This window comes from Miniopterus natalensis, chromosome 4 (assembly GCF_054644295.1).
Source record: "Miniopterus natalensis isolate mMinNat1 chromosome 4, mMinNat1.hap1, whole genome shotgun sequence".
Taxonomy (NCBI): domain Eukaryota; kingdom Metazoa; phylum Chordata; class Mammalia; order Chiroptera; family Miniopteridae; genus Miniopterus; species Miniopterus natalensis.
Genome location: NC_142084.1, coordinates 74811354 through 74827998, shown reverse-complemented (window position 1 = coordinate 74827998; position 16645 = coordinate 74811354). Strand labels below are relative to the sequence as shown.

Genomic DNA, 16645 nt, shown 5'->3' with positions numbered 1-16645 from the left:
GGGGCAATAAATAGGGAGACAGAGTATGGAGAAAGGAAGAAGCAGATGGGATAGTCCTCCGCAGGTGCTAAAGTGCCAGGACGCTCACAAAAACAGCACACCTGCATTCCAAAGTGATCATGGGCTGCCCATGTCCTGGTCATTGGTAGTACAGGGAGAGGAAATGCTGAAACCATTTCCCCATGTTTGGAGGGTCCAACCCTGTTGCTCCCAAAAAAAAACCAAAACAAAACCCAGCACCCTCAATCCCCATTCATCACACACTGTGCAAAGCAGCAAGGACTGTCCCTCCTTTTGCCTATACTCTCTGCCCTGGCTGCCCTTTGGTGACTTCTCCCTGCCTTCTTTACCCTGCTCTATTGCTTGTTTTAGCCTGTTTCCTGAGGAGTAACATGGTGATGAAGCTGATCTGTGTGATATGCTTGGAGGCCGACCCTCTAATGGAAAACCTCTACTGAGTCAAACTCTAGACCCTCAAGACAGGAAGCAGAAAACACAAATAAGATACTACCTCCTGTGGACAATCCTCTGAGCTCCCCTACTCCTCTTGGCCAAGCCCTCTACCCTGGCCTGGGAGGTCACAACAAATTATACATGTCCTCTGCTCTAATTCATTGGCTTAGTTACTTTCCAAGCAAGTGGGGTTTGATCAAAACACTGGAGTCCATTTGAAGGAGGAGAATTCCCAGAGAGAAGGCCTCTGGAGGCCCAGCAGTTACCCACACGGGCCCCACTGCCTGCTCCTCTCACTTCTAAGGCAAGGATGTCCTTGGGGGTGAGGAAGCCCCAGAAACCCAGGCAGCTTATGAGAGACTAAGGCCCTGAATTCTGACTTTGGGAGACCCAAGGCAAGTGAGCTGCTTACCTGGAACTCAGTCCTCTTCACAGCCTAGATAAGTTCCTTCTGCCTGGACCCTCCCCAGCCCTCACCTCAGATTCCTGGCCAGCATGACTCGCTTTCAGGAACTGGCTTACACGTTGGCTCCGCCTGGCAGCCTTTACTAAAACCCCAAGGGCAGCTCGGGCTGCCAGAGCTGCGTTCTTTCCCATCACCTATTATGACTTAGTTGCCTGTTTATCTCTCCCTCCAGGTAAGTAGGTCTAGGAGGGCATAAGGGCAGGATCCATACTTCTTTTTCATGAATGTATCCTTGAGGTTGGCACAGTGCCTGGCACATTGTAGGATCTCAATGAATAACTGTTAAATGAATGAGCAGAAAGAATGAGACCCGTCACATCATTCCGGTCCTATGGAGGGGTGCCCAGAGGGAAGGGCTAGAAGACAGGGATCAACCCTTACTTTGTCCTCTTGTGTTGAGTAAATCCACGGAACATTCCCACCTGAAAAGTACCTATTCTGTTTATATTCAGAACCAGCCCCGTGACATCTTGAAGGCGGGAAAAGATCCACTTGTTGGCCTGTAACAGGTAGCAGCACGTATGGGGAACAAAACTTAAAGGAGACAAAAGACCGTACAGTGAATTTAAGTCTCCCTCCGATTCCCTCCGCATTGGCTCCTTCCCCCCTAAACAACCCAAGCGATTGTCCTTGGATTAGAAACCTCTTTACAGACAGAAAAATTAAGGCAATAAGCCGGTTAAGCTACGCGTGTAGTCAGCGGAAGAGAATTTACAAGTCAGTGTTGAAGGCAGAACACGCGCCCAGGGATCCCCGTGCCCCCGCCACAGTCGAGTCCAGCGGAGCCCCCAAGACAACACGCGAGGGTCGCGCGCCAGAGCCACCTCCCGGGGAAGCCCGCGGCGCCGGAAGCGTTAATGCCCCGGGCCCCGCCCTCCCAGCCGCCTCTTCCGGGCAGAAGGGGCGGGGTCACGTCACTTCCTGGAGACTGGCTGAATCCGGAAGTGATCCCAGAGGACCGAGTGGCGGCGGCGGACCCGGGCTGCAGGGCCAGGTTCGGGACCATGAGCTGGTGAGTGAGGCCCCGGCGGCAGGGCCGCTGGAGCCCCAGGCCGGGGAGCCTTGCCCTGCGTCCCTCTGAGTCCCCTCGCCCGCGCTGCCCCCACGGACCCTCCGCCCAGTTCGAGCGTCGTTCGAGTGGCCTTCCCCCGGTGCTCTGCCGGAGCCTCCGTCTCCGCAGGACTTACCGGGAGGTGGGGCCGGAGATCCCGCGTCTGACTCTCGTTTCGTGACTCTTAATGTTCCAAGGAGCCAGTCCCGTCGTCTCCCAGCTGCTAGAAGTGAGGGGCTTCCTTGTTCCCTTTTCTTTTAAGTATCTGTTGAGGTGAAGTGTCTTCTTTCTCCCCTGTGGGCACCTGTCCACCGCTTCCACCAGAGCTGTGGCCCTCAGTCTGGCAGCCTGGGCCCCCATTCACTGATCAAAACCCACTTGCTTTCAGATGACGAGCCTTTGCACCATTTGACAGTCTTTCAAAGACAAAACTTGCTTCTCTTTTGGAAAGGGCCAGAATGAAACACCCACACCCACACTCCCACAATAGGGTTGGACTAGTTTTAATCATTTCCAGGGCCATTACCCACTCACTGCTTTCGGTCTAAAATAGACATAGGTAAGCTTAAACATCATGGGAACTATCGAGCTGTGAGAAGAAGCCAGGAAGACTCAGAGTACTAGAGTCACAACTCCATAGCTGGAAAGTAGGTTGCTACAGGACTATATGGTGCTTGGCTCCAGTAAACACTTCATAACGTTTAATGGTTGATTTATTTTGTAAGACTCAGTTTGCCCAAAGGACCTTACCTGCAGGCCAAGGACCTGTATGTCCACAAACCTAAGCCTCAGGGGATCCTAAGTGTGCTTGTATGAGTACGTGGACCCCAGAGGGTATACAAGATGAATCAACCCTTTTGGACTCCAGGTTTCATTAGCATAGGGAACATTTGCCATCCTATCCTCAGAGTGTAGCCTATTTCTTTACACCAAGTATGTGCATAATAACTAGTTAAGGTGAACAAAGATGGTAGAAGACCCTTCAGAAAGGGTCACATTTGGCCATCAGTGGAGACTAAAAGTTCTGACCACAAGCAGCTTATGTCAGTCAGTGTCAAGGACAGCTCTCTAATGTAAAACTTAAGCAACATCTGTCCCCTCTTCCCCCTGCTTCTTAGGGGAAGATTGATGGACAAATGTCAGACAATACTGGCTAGCAAATGGAGGGAAGCCCCGAGCAATGCCCTAATAAGCCCCAGCAGGAGCTGCTCCTTTCCCACCACCTTTGCTCCAGGAGGCCAATAGGGGGCTGGAGCCTTAAAAAGCTAACTTTCCCATCTTGTTATTACCTAGTTAGTGGTGGAAAGGTGGCAGTCCTTCGATTCCCTTTCCTAGGGGAATTACTTCTTAAAGTGTCAGTGTGGGTCCCCTGACCTTGTGATATAGATGTCCCCTTACCATCTGCATCTTGAAACTTTGGTTTTCTCACCTAATTTTTCAAGGTAAAAAGCAGAAAGTACAGATGCTTCATATTGTTTAGATCAGAGTTTACAATTTTAAAAAAGTGAATCAATCTTTTCTTCACAAATCAGGAGAAGAGTAGAACAGAGACAGCTAAAGGGGAAGGATTCTCTGGGTGATCCGAGGCACGCTGTTTCCACCCGCCTTGCAGAAGTTTTTTTCTGAAAAACTAGTAGCGTATTTTCTAAAGTCTGTCAGGTTGGAGAAAATTGAAATTGACAACTAGCTGTCTAGCAAAAGCTGAAATTTTTATCCAGTAGAATTAATTTACCAGTACATGCACATCTTGGCACCTCCTTGGACTGAGGGTCACAACCAAAAGGGCAGCTTTGTCCCTCAAAGCTGGGATTCCTTTCTCTTCCTCCTTAGAGGGCTTCTACGTCATCTCTTGCGTGGACCCTGACCCCCTCTCCCTGAGAGGGGAACAGCACCGGCGCCTGGGCACACAATTGCACTCAGTTCCTGGCTCAATGGCTGGCAAGGGAACCGGGGCTAGATCCTTCTGATTCACTCCTGGAGTGATTTTTCTGCTCCCAGAATGAATCCACCCATTCATCCGAGACTGGAATTCTCAGTGGGGGAAGCGACCAAAGTGACGTAGAGCCATCATGGGAGTTTGATGCCCAAGGTCAAGTTCACCAAGCACATAGGATATGCCAGCTATCGTTGAATAAGGCTTAGGGACACGCAGACCACAGTCCCAAGAGGGTAACCATTGTTCTGGGCTTTCAAAATGTCACAGTGAGAAATGTCCAATATTGATGCCCTTTGCACACTGTGGACTTTGCATGAAGAGCTAGAGGTCTTTGTTCTCTGCTTCCTCTGTGCATGCAGCCCGCCCACTCCCTGTTTGTTTAGTGGGTATCTGCCCCCTTCCTGCACCTCATCCACCCGTCGCCTTTCTGCAAGGTGGGCCAGTGGTGTGCCTTGCTAGAAAGAAGGCACAGATGTTCACATCTCAGATTACCGATACAAGCCAGTGCTTCTCTCTCTCCCCTCTGTCTTCGTGTGTGTGTGTGTGTGTGTGTGTGAGTCTTGATTATGGCATGGAAGGAGAAATAAGTAGAATTAAGAATGGTGACGTTAATCTGGTTTAGCTGTTTCCAGGGATTGTAGCCTTCCCTGAAACCACACACCTTAAGTGACAAAGAAAGGGAGTATTGAAGGAAATACTCCTATACTTAGAGGTCCAGGAATTTAACTCAGTATGAAGGAAATTAGAGTCAGTGCAGCCAAGTTTGGCTAGGAGTTCGAGTGCTGAGTTCAGGTTCTGGTTCCCTCATTCACAGTGTGGCCTGGTCAAGCATTTAACCTTCCTCTGTCTTGTTTCCTCCAACTATAGCATAGAATAGGTAATCCCAGCTGACACTTTGTCACCCAGGTCTGTTTTGAAAATGATGTAGACTATGCAGATACTGTTTTCTTCCCAACTCTTCTGGGCTCTTCTACCTCTGTCTGCCAAATATTAGAATTTCTTGTGGTCCATTCTCTCTCTTTTTTTTTTTTTCCTGTTCTCACCCCTTATACTCTCCCCATCATCTTCAGGTTAAAGGCCTAACTTTGGCCCATGCTTACAAGGCCCTTCTGAATGTGGCTGTGTCTCTTTAGTCCTGTGTCCAAACTTTTCCTGGTCTCTCTTGCTTCTTCTTTTCTATATGTGCTATTTCCTCTGCCTGAATGCCTTTATTCCCCATCTCCACTGTCCACCGGGCCATGTCTACTCATCCTTCAAAAGACAGGGCAGGCTTCACCTCCTCTGCTGAGGGTCTTCCCTGAATGGCCCCCCATACCCTGCCAAGCTGGGTTGTGTGCCCTCTGAACCTCATTAGCGTCTGTACTGAATTATTGGTTTACTTGTCAGGAAACCCACTAGTCTATGAGCTGTTGAAAAGAGGGACTGTCTCTTGGTCTACCACTGTCTCCCTAGCACTATTCCTGACAGTTAGTAAATGTGTATTGAATGTATGAATGAGGGCTTTTTTCCCATTTACTGATTTGCCTTAGCTCAGGAAAAATTGTAAGATAAAAATGTGGAAAACCTACTTCCTGAAATGAAAAGCCTATAAAAATGCCATTGTTGCCCAGCCGGGCAGGGCTCAGCAGCTGAGCATCGACCTAGGATCCAGGAGATCGAGGTTCGATTCCCGGCCAGGGCACATGCCCGGATTGTGGGCTCAATCCCCAGTCGGGGGCATGCAGGAGGTAGCCAATCAATGACTCTCTCATCATTGATGTTTCTGTCTCTCTCTCTCCCTTCCTCTCTGTAAAATCAGTAAAGATACATTTTTTTAAAAAATGCCATCTTTGCCCCTGACCAGTGTGGCTCAGTTGGTTGAGTGTTGTCCTGTGCACCAAGAGGTCACTGGTTTGATTCCTGGTCAGGGCACATGCCCAGGCTGTGGGCTCGGTCCCCAGTTGGGGTGCATGCAGGAAGCAGCTGGTCAGTGTTTCTCTCTCCCTTCCTCTCTCCAAAATCAATAAAAATGTTTTTAAAATAATAATAATAAATAAAAGAATGTCATTGTTAAATTAACTGATGGAAGAGGTGACATCCAAGACTCTGTGAGGCTGCCTCTGATTGTGCTCTCCCCTCCTGTCTGCCTGCCCCCCAACTGCTTTCTCCTGTACAACTTCCCCTCTCTTCTAGATATCACAGATGTGCACCTCTCTCCCCCATAAACTTCATGAGAGCAAGATCTACAACTTCATCTTTGTGTTCACATACTGTCTTGCACATAGTAGGTACCTAATAGGTAATTGTGAAATGAAATGAATGGAATATGAAGAAAGGATGGCAGACTACTGGATCCGACAGAACCATCCATTCAGTTTCAAGCATTTTCTCAGTGGAGTCTCTTTCCCTCTAGCATTACCATTGCTATCTTACATTTGTATAGTGCTTTTGACTTTTTAAATGGCTGTCCCACCCATTATTGGATTTCATCCTCACATTTACCCTTTGAAGTATGTGGTTCAAGTCTTATTATCTCCCTTTGACAACTTACTGGAATTCAGTTAGATAGTACCTGGCAGAACTGGAATAATAACCTGCATCTTCTGAGTATTCTTTCTGCTTGAACAGGAACATTGGCAAAATGGAATACCATTCTCAAACTGATTGGATCCCAAAGGAACTTATTTCGCTTTGCTAGCATGTATTGACACTACCAGGTTGGGAATGAATTACAGGAAGTTACCAGTTTTCATACATAAGGTGACAGAGGAAATACGGCAGACCTCCAGGTATTCTGGACCATCTCAGCTGCTTCCTACTCTGGTCCTCCCCACCTGGGGCAGCCATACCGCTCACACATTCTGTGACTTTGGACATGACAAGCTTTCCCAAGCCCTTTCCTCTTCTAAAGAGCCTGGTAATGTCCAAAAGGTGGGGACCCTGTGAGGAGGTTCTGAGATTCTGTATTTGAGACATTGCTTTGGGCACAAACATAAAACATCTCACTCTTATTTTCACTCTTGGTAATGAGAGGGGAAGGGACTTTTTCCAGATTTTGAAGTAGTTACAAAGAGTCAAGTATCTTGAGTCCCACAGCTTCTTAGTCAAAGGTTTTCTTATGTATTTTACTCTTTAAGTAAATCTGTTGCGGTAGCTTTAGAGTTGGAAATTAGGCTATTAGAATTGTTTTCACAAACCCATTATTTTGGTGGCTAATCCATTAAATGGGGCCCAGTGTAGTGTATTGCACATAGATAATGCTCAATAAATATTTGTTGGTTTAATGAATATCGAACATTTTTAATGTACAAGGGCCCATGCTAAATGTTGGGGGACATTCAAAAGGCTATAAAAACTGATCCCTGTCTTTTGCCAGAGTATGGAAGATGTCAGGGACTCACAGGAATGACAGTTGGTCACTAAATGTCTGTGGGGCATTGTCAAGAAAGACTTCAAGTAAAGGATGGGATTGTGACTGAACCTTCCCCTCTCCCTAGTATGTACTGTTTCAGTGGGGAGTAAGAAGAATGGTGGGGGAAAGGTGTGTGGAGACAGAATGCATCAAGAGTATTTGGGGCATATGGATGTCTAGTCAGGAGGCCAGTTGGGGTAAATAGTGACTTGAGTAAGAGGATTGATTTGTTGAGATTTGGCACTCTGGTTGGGGCCACGTTGTAGTGCCATGCTGAGGAATTGAAATTGACTCCAGGCTTTTGAAAATGGACGGTTTTTAAGCAGGAAAGTGGAATGGCAAAAGCAATGATTCAATCAAGTTAATTTGGCAGTGGTCCTCCGGATAACTCAGAGAAGAGAGAGAATGGCGCTAAAGAGGCTAACTTGCGCAATGGCTTCCAAAATATTTTTACTCCAACTTGCAGTCAGAAATACCTTTGATATCACAGCACATACACACACATACTTGAAGTTCCACATAATATACGTGCAATGCACTCTGATATTTTTTTTTATGTTCTATTTCATTTTCTATAGAATGACCCACTTCAATTGATTTCATGACTAATTTTAATATATGTTTACAATGGACTAATTGGTAGTACTTTACATGTCAATGAGGGGTAGATACTCTACATAGACCTTAGTTTGAAAAACACTTATCTAGGAGTTCATTACAAATATTCAGACTATAAGCTAACACCTATGACTTCAGCCAGGTTACAGATAGTGTTTCTTTGTTTTCCATGGGTTATAATAAGAAACACAAAAGGGCCAACTGTAGCAAACACTGGCCATGTTCTTTATAAGAACTTATTCCATAAATTTTCAAACTGTCAATCACTTTGAAAACCCAGGTAGATGAAAGTCTATGCTGAGATGTTTGGTTTGTTAGTAATCAGGGAAAAGCAGATTAAACCAACAATAAGATGCTATTTCACAGCCATCAAACTGGCAAGAATTTTAAGGACTGGCAGTTCCAAGCATCTGAGGATGAGAAGCGGTGGGAACCAGCATCCACCTCTGGGGCCTGGGAGGGGTATAAAATGATGCCACCATTTTGGAGATTTATACATTACCTCCCACAGCTGGAGACGGACCTACCCCTCACCCAGAGAAACTCCTGCACCTGTGCAACAGGAAACATGCACAAGGACACAGGATATTAGTTGCTTCATCATTATAGATGCCCAGCCTCTAAAGAATGGGTAAATAAAATGTGATATCTTTACATAATAAAATATGTAGTAGTTAAAAGGAATGAAGTAGAGCTGTGTGTATCAGCATGGACAGATCTCAGAGACCTAATGCTGAACTAGTTTCAAAATGATACATTCAGTATTGTACTACATGTATAAAGCTCAGACCTTTAAAACAATACTCCATTGTGCTTATAGACATAAACTTATATAGTAAAAGTGTGGGAATACTAAACACTAAATTCAGGGTAGTGGTTACATTTAGGGTAAGGAGGGAGAGAAGGGAAAGGAATCAGGCTGTAGCCCTCAGGGAGCTTCCTCAGGATCTGTGCTGCTGTACCACTTAAAGAACAAGTATGGCTTTGTGTGAGAACTTGACAACGCTAGGTGGTAGGTACATCAGTAGTATTACATATACTCTACAGTTTTTCTAATTATCTACAATACTTTATAAGTTTTGTCATGCCTGGCCTAGCCAAGCATTGTGGCTAGGGCTCACCTCACTGTTCATAGCAAGAGAGTTATTGCCTCCTCTAGGGAGGTGGGGATGGAAGTGAGCTTCTATCTCAGCCCTCCTCCTTCGACCTCCTGCTTTTTAGGGGCCAAACCTTCAGCAGAGAAGAAAAGGAAGAGTGAAAACTCTTTTTAAGATTCCTGGTAGGTGAAAATGAGATTAGAGATAGTGCCTCAGAAGCTAAACAGCTGGGCTGGTGCTTCTCAGAGTCTGTGTGTGTCTAAGCCACTGTAAACCCTCAGAGTGGCATTCAACCGTCAGGGTCTTCTCTCTGGCTTGTCGAGTAAGCAGGATTCATCTCTCACCTTTATGTTTTCCTTTTGTAAAATGTAGAAACCCACTTTCTACCTCTTCCTGTCCTAACAGGTTAGAATGAAAAGAGGTAATAACTTGTCTGTCAGATATTAGGAGTTGCTTAAAGAGCTTTCAGAAAAAGAAAAAACAAAAACTTCAGACTAACTCACTGAATTGCCTGCCTTCCTCTCTTTTCTTGACCTTCAGGTGCTCCATTGGCCTCTAGATTTCTTTCACTAACCCTTTTACTACTCAGGAGGAAGTCACCACTCAATTTTGAGCAAGTATATTAACTTGGGCCTGGTGGTGGTGCAATCTGGTATGAGACCGCTTCTTGCCCTGAAAACAAAAAAATCATTTCTGGTTCGCCAACTGTACTATCACTGTATAACTTTGTGCAAGCCACTCCTCTGGGCCTCAGTTTGATCATCATGAAAATACCACCACCACCATCTTTGCAACACTTACAGGCTGCTTACTGTATGTCGGGAACAGTTTTAAGCATTAAAAACTCATTTAGCCTTACAGTGAGTGACCTGTAAAATAGGTGTATTGTTCTTTTTCTTTTTTTAAAATATGTTTCTTGAATTTTAGAGAGAGAGGAAGGGAGAGGGATAGAGATAGAAACACCGATGAGAGAGAAACATCATCGATCCTGCACACCCCTACTGGGGATCGAGCCTGCAACCCGGGCATGTGCCCTGACTGGGAGTCGAACCATGACCGCTCTTTCCTGGGTTGACACCCGGCCAGGCTTACTGTCCGATTTTATAGACAAGGAAATAGAGACACAGGAAGGTGAGATGACTTGTTCAAGGTCTCTCAGCTGGCAGTTTTCAGAGCCAGGACTTGAACCCAAGCAGTCTGGCTCCAGAGTCCATACCTTTATCCAGTGCACTTCTCTTGGGTGAAATACAGTAGTGTACCACTTTAAATGAACTGACAGATCTGAAGCACCAAGCACAGAAACCTTCGATAGCAGATACTCAATAAATGGCTACTGTGATTAGATGATCTTACTCAATATTCTGATTCATTCTGTCTTTACTTTCAGAGGTTAGCCTGGGGAACAGTGGTGAAGGAGGGATCACAGCTGAGCTGGGTGATTGTTCTTTCCAAGTCACAGAGCCATGCTTTTTATTTTTAAGCACACACATATTTCCTCAGCCTGGTGGCAAGTCAGGGTAGTGTTCCCTGTGCTCTGGTTTTGGAACCAGCTAATTTAGGGAAAGGGCTGAGGTGGGGCTGGACAGGCTTTGGACATAGGCACTGGAAATGGATCATTTATAGTTCAAGTCATTTCCCATTCTGTTGGGGGCTCTCGCGTCCTTGCTTGGGCTGAACTTTCCTTGGCCCATTGGCATTGTGGACAGCTGGCCCCTTCAGAGAGGATGGCAGCCAACAGCAGCTGCTCTGCCGGAGCCAGCTGACTCTCCATAAGCCCTGCCCTGGCCCAGGCCCTTGGTTTTCTCTCTGATTGTCAAGGTGGTGGTAGCCTTGGTGAGGCCTCAGACCAGACAAGGCAGTGACCCAAGGATCGAGTAACAGAAGGATGGGGGGAGGAGGGCTTGTCCTTCCAGCCTGCAGAATCTGCTGCCTTTCGCCCACCTTCCTGCTCTTGCTGAGACAGTGACTCAGGCCCAGACCACTCCCCCGGGAGCCAGGATTTCAGCCACTATCAACTGCCGCCTACTCTTCGCACAACCCTCCCTTCATTGTCACCTCCCTCACCTCCCCCCTCCCCCCACTACTTCGATCTTTGCCCAGCTAAAGATATCAGAAAGATATAGGGGGTAGACTGAATCATTTCAAGGCTCTTTCTACCCCCAAGCCAAGCTTAGGCTCATTCACGTTCAGTAGAAACAAATTCTGGAAGCCAAGTGAAGACCAGGGAAGAATACGTGGGTTTTAGCTTCTTTACACTCTTTGAAATGGAAGTGGAGAACTCTCCAAAGAAGGCAGGGCTTGAAGGATCTGCTGGGGTGACCAGGAGATCCCCACCCAACTGCCATCTGGGCCTGCCTCTTGTCTTTCTGCCTCTGCAGTCGAGGGGGTGGGGAAACAAAAGATTGAGAAACCTAGCAAATTGAAAATGCGAAAGAGCTGTTTTTGTAAATAGAAATTACACAAGAGCAGGAGTTTTTTTGGAAAGGTTTTACTGAGACAGACAGAATTAGCCAACTGGCATCATGCTGCTAATAGAGATATTTACTGTTTGAAAAAGATTATTTGTAGCTTTGGAGAACATCCTGTTGACTTTTCTTTATTGTGAAGGAAAATAGAACCTTTTTCCCCCTTTTTCCTCTGTACACAGAACTTTTTTCTTTTCTGAGGTGGGGCATGTTGGGGGTTGGAGAAGAGTAGGGTTGAGAGAAATGTTTTCTTCATTTTGCTGCCGAGACCAAAATATCCCTTCTCCTGCCCTCTGGTGCTCATATTTATGGAATGGGAAGCAGAACCAAGGAAGGAATCCTGCTCCAGAGGCTGGGAGCTCGGAGCCCTCTTGATTTCTTCCGGAACACAGAGATTCTCTGGGGAACAAGCCCTGTCTTCTCTCTGGACCTCTGCTGACCCACCCGATTCCAAGGGGAGAACCCTGAGGAAAGCTGGGAGGAGGGGAAACAGAAGTCCTGAAGCCCTGTGAGCCTGTCCATGGCCTGGAGGACTGCCAGCCTCAGCCCCATAGCCCCAGCTGTGTCAGGGCCACGCTGCTCTGGGAGATGCTGGGATGTTGTCACTCTTGCCCAATGCTTTCCAAAGCAGCTGTTTCCCCTGCGGAAGGCCCTGCATTCCAGCAGGCGACTAGAACCCCAGGCATGGAATCTGGAAATCAAGGAGAAGAGGCAGAAGAGCCAGTTGAAGTGTCATTGTTGCTCTTCCTTCTCACTGTCCCCTCACCACCATGCACAACTTCAGTGACAGAGAATCTGATCCATCCATCAGGATGACTGCCCCAGTTTTCTGGCTATTTCTCTGGCAGAGTGGCACACATCTGCCATTTGGCAGCCTCAGAATAAACCCTGAGACTCTTCTCCCTTCGTATTTTCCTCTTAGGCTCTTTAAAATGTTTTCCCTTGACCAGTACTCTGATAACTTCACCAGGCTTTCCTGCCAATGCCAAAGGCCAGCTCTGTTTTCTTGGTCTCCACTAAATGTACTTTCCCTTGACCCCAGCTGGTACTTATGGCTGGTGATACCCTTTTTAGGTTTTGTTTTAGTAAGATAAGGGTTCGGCAACCAAAGACAATGATATTACCTTTCTTTGTTCTTTATGTAGCCCAATCCAAAAATAGCCTTTTTCAGGAACCTTAATATAGGGCTCCTGGGGCAATGTACTTATTTTACTCATTCGGTGCTTACTGTGTGCATAAAACTAGGCTATAAGCTCCATGAGATCATAGAATGAGTCTGTCTTGTTCATCCTGATATTCCCTAGGACCTAGCCTAGTGCTAGACATAAAGGAGGTCCTTATTTACAGAATACTTATTCAGTGAAAAGTTGAAAGTAGCGCAGTGCATAGTGTAGACTTACAGGAGTTACAAAGAAGCATAACAGTTGGTCCCTGCCTTTGAGGTGCTTATATGTCATAATCAGAAAGCAGATATATACACATCAAAGTTAGTTAACCTGCACCCAAGTAGAGTTTACTTCAGTAACAAAAGGATAGCTAAGTCTTAGGAAATGTATTTGATAGTTCATCACCACACTAGGTCATAGGAGAACAAACTGGTCATCTAAGTGTATGCTGAGAACACATTGATAGAATTCAAATATCCAATCTTTGTATCTGTTAGTAAACTAGGAACAGAAAGATATTTCCTTATTCTCAGGAGGCTTTCTGGCTGAAACCATCGCCCTCTTTCATATTTAATAGTGAAAGATGAAGTATTTTTACTAGTCAGAAACATTTTTTCTATAATTTCTAGCCAATGCCATAATGCAAGACAAGAAATAAATATTAGAAAAGAAAAAGGAATTTTATTATTTTCAAATGAAATGACTAATACTTGGAAAACCCAGTTGGTCTTGTTTGTTTGTTTGTCTTTGTCTAGCTGAATTTCTTGGGCTATATAGGTTAAGTATGTAGGTGTGGTGACTGGTTTATTTAACACCCAGTAGCTTTCCTATGTACCAGGAAGATAAATGAAAAAGTGAATTCCATGTACAATATAACCAAAAATATAAAATTTCATGGAACTAACCTAAGACATGTGTAAGGCTAAAAATTTCATATGTGTTACTTTGGGGTCTTAATACTTAAAATAAATGTGGAGAACCTATATAAAAAAATCTCTCAAGACTAAAGGGTGTGAGAAAAAGACTTGAATGAAAATGGGAAAAAATATTATGCCCCTGAATGAGCAAACCTAATATTTGTAAAGATGTAGGTTCTTCAAAAGTTAATCTGTAAATATAATGCATTTTCAGTAATAAATATCCTGATTGAGGAGGGGGGAGGGGACACAGCAGATGATTTTGAAGTTCACCTTAAATATTAAAATGAATTAAAAGAGCCAAGAAATAAAAGAAATGTAATGAGAAGGGATTTGTTTGATTGGGTATTAAGAGCTAATTAATTAATTAACCTAAATAATTAAATCTTTGCTATTTGGCAAAAGAGTAGACAGGTCTACAGTGTGGAATAGAAGTATTTAACACTGGCACAATGATTTTTCAAAGACAATTTTTTAAATCATGTTGGTACAGTTGGCTTGCCATGTACTCAAGCTCTAAAGGGAGCAAATATTTAAATATAAAAAATAAACCACTAAAATTCATATGGAATTGCAAGGGACACAATAGCAGAACAGTCTTGATGACGAAGAACAAAGTTGGAGGATTCACACTTCCCAATCTTGAAACTTGCTACAGATCTACAATAAATAAAACAGTGTGGTACTGGCATAAATATAGACATATAGATCAGTGGAATCGAATTAAGAGTCCAGAAATAAACTTGTATTTTTATGGTCAGTTGATTTTTAAGAAGGATGCCAGGACAGTTCAACTGGGAAGGAATAGTCTTTTCAGCAGACAGTGCTGGGATAACTGGATATCCACGTGCAAAAGAATATAAGTTGGACCTTACCTAACGCCATATACAAAAATTAACTCAAAATGGGTCAAAGACCTAAATTTAAGGGATAAAATTCTAAGAAGAAAACATAGGGGTGAGTCTTTATGACCTTGGATTTGGCAAAGAATGCATAGATATAATACCAAAAGCACAAGCAACAAAAGAAAAAATAAATTTGACTTCTTCAAAATCTAAAACTTTTGTGCTTCAAAGGACACCATTAAAAAAATGAAAAACATCACAAAAGAGAGAAACTATTTGCAAATCCTCTATCTTTAGGGACTTGTACCAAGAAAATATAAAGAACTCTTACTAACTCAACAATAAAAAGAAGAAAAAAGGCCATTTTTTAAATAGGCAAATGATTTGAAGAGATGTTTCTCCAAAGAAGATATACAAATGACCAATAAGCACATGAAAAGATGCTTAGCATCATTAGTCGTTAGAGAAATGCAAGCAAAGCCACAGTGAAATAGCCCTCATACTCACTAGAATGGCAAAAGTGAAAAAAGACAGACAATGAAAAGTGTTGGTGAGGAGGTGGAACAGTTGGAACCCTCACATGCTGCCGGTGCAGCCACTTTGAAGGACAGCCTGGCAGCTCCTCAAAAAGTTAAACATTGACTTAGCATATGGCCCAGCAGTTTCACTCTAAGGTGTACCCCAGGGAAATGAAGACATATATACACACAAAACCCTGTACGTGAGTGTTCATAGCAGCGGTATCCCTAATAGTCCAAAAGTGGAGACAATCCAACTGTCGGTTACCTGATGAATGGATAAAAATATTATTCGGTGATAAAAAAAAACAATGAAGTACTGGCACATACTACAACATGGATAATCCTTGAAAACATTTGCTAAGTGAAAGAAGCCAACACAAAAGGCCACATATTATATAATTCCACTTATATGAAATGTCCAGAAGGGGAAACCCATGGAGACAAGTAGATTAATGGTTGCCAGGAGTCTGGGGGCAGAGGGAGGGAATGGGGAGCAAATAGATATGGAATTCTTTTGAGGGTGATGAAAGTGTTCTGAAATTAGATAGTGGTGATGGCTGCACAACTCTCTGAATATACTAAAAACAACCAGATTGTACACTTTAAAAGGATGAATGTTATGGTATGTGAATTAAAAGCTGTTATTTAAAAATTAATAAACCAGATCCTGAGTAAAAATAACAGAATACATACATCTAATTTATCTCCCTCACAAATCCCACAAAAAGCACAGTAAATCAACTTACTTAAAGGCATAAAAAGCCCTGGCCGGTGTGGCTTAGTTGGTTGGGCATCCTCCCATGCACCAAAAAGGTTGCTGGTTGGACTCCCTATCAGGACACATGCCCCAGTTTCAGGCTTGACCCCCAGTAGGGGGTGTACAGGAGGCAGCCGATCAATGTTGTGCTCTCACATCAGTGTTTCTCCCTTTCCCTTTGTCACTTTCTAAAAATCAACAAAAAAATTTAAAAATAAATTGATAAATAAAGGCATAAATCTGCAAAATTGGGGAGAATAGAAGTGACATCAACATTTGGGAACTGGATTGCACTTACATGAGGTAACTGACTCAGCAGTTCCAAGAAGGCCAAAGCCTAAACTGGCATTTAGGAAAACCAGGAGCCATCCACCTTTCACCACTGAATTCTCAAAGGTTCAGGAATTGGTGGCACTAGGTGCCTCTAGAAGTGGGATGAGCTCAGCACTCAGTTCAGGGGGATTGGTTAGAAGCTGTTCATGACCAAATTCAGAGCCCTGTCACCTCCTCCCCAACCCCATTTCACTGGGAGACTGTCCCTGCCTCATGGGAGCAGAATAATGAAGAAGGGACTCCCCTGGTGAGGGTGAAACAGAGTTTCTATCCCAGGGCACACAAATGTAGATATACTGGTGTGACACTAATAAAGCTTTACCTTCAGGGTCCCTTGCTTGCATGGGCCTTGTCCAAAGCCCTGCAGGAAACCCTAGCTGTGTGTTCACATGATCTTGTGTTTTTGTAAACCTCACAATGTATTTATACTGCACTCAGTTAAAACCTCTGTCTTCACTCCCTCCTCCTCCTTAGGTCAGGAAGCTTTGGGGTAGCTTATGCCTTTTGGAGGATAGGACTGGGTGGGATGGGGGTTGAATTGGCAGTATGCTGTTTTATCTGTAATTTGTAAAGACATTTTTAGAAAACTTTAATAAAACAAGTGAGAAATTACAGATTCCTGAGTTGGA

At 44.4% G+C, this 16645-nt stretch overlaps 1 protein-coding gene and 1 non-coding gene across 3 annotated transcripts in view; both read left to right on the top strand.

Moving 5' to 3' along the window:
- The first annotated feature begins 99 nt into the window (after positions 1 to 99).
- LOC148093376 (small nucleolar RNA SNORA71) lies at positions 100 to 226 on the top strand. The gene has a single exon (XR_015714428.1). It is a non-coding gene; the product is annotated as a small nucleolar RNA SNORA71 (small nucleolar RNA).
- Positions 227 to 1875: 1649 nt separating this feature from the next.
- The window catches only part of BIN3 (bridging integrator 3), a 40660-nt gene continuing 25890 nt past the window's right edge, over positions 1876 to 16645 (top strand). For both annotated transcript variants that reach the window (XM_016211734.2, XM_087816857.1), the window contains exon 1: positions 1876 to 1931. In XM_016211734.2, coding sequence (XP_016067220.1) covers positions 1924 to 1931 — 8 coding nt within the window. In that variant the 5' untranslated portion in view covers positions 1876 to 1923. The remainder of the gene's footprint in view (positions 1932 to 16645) is intronic.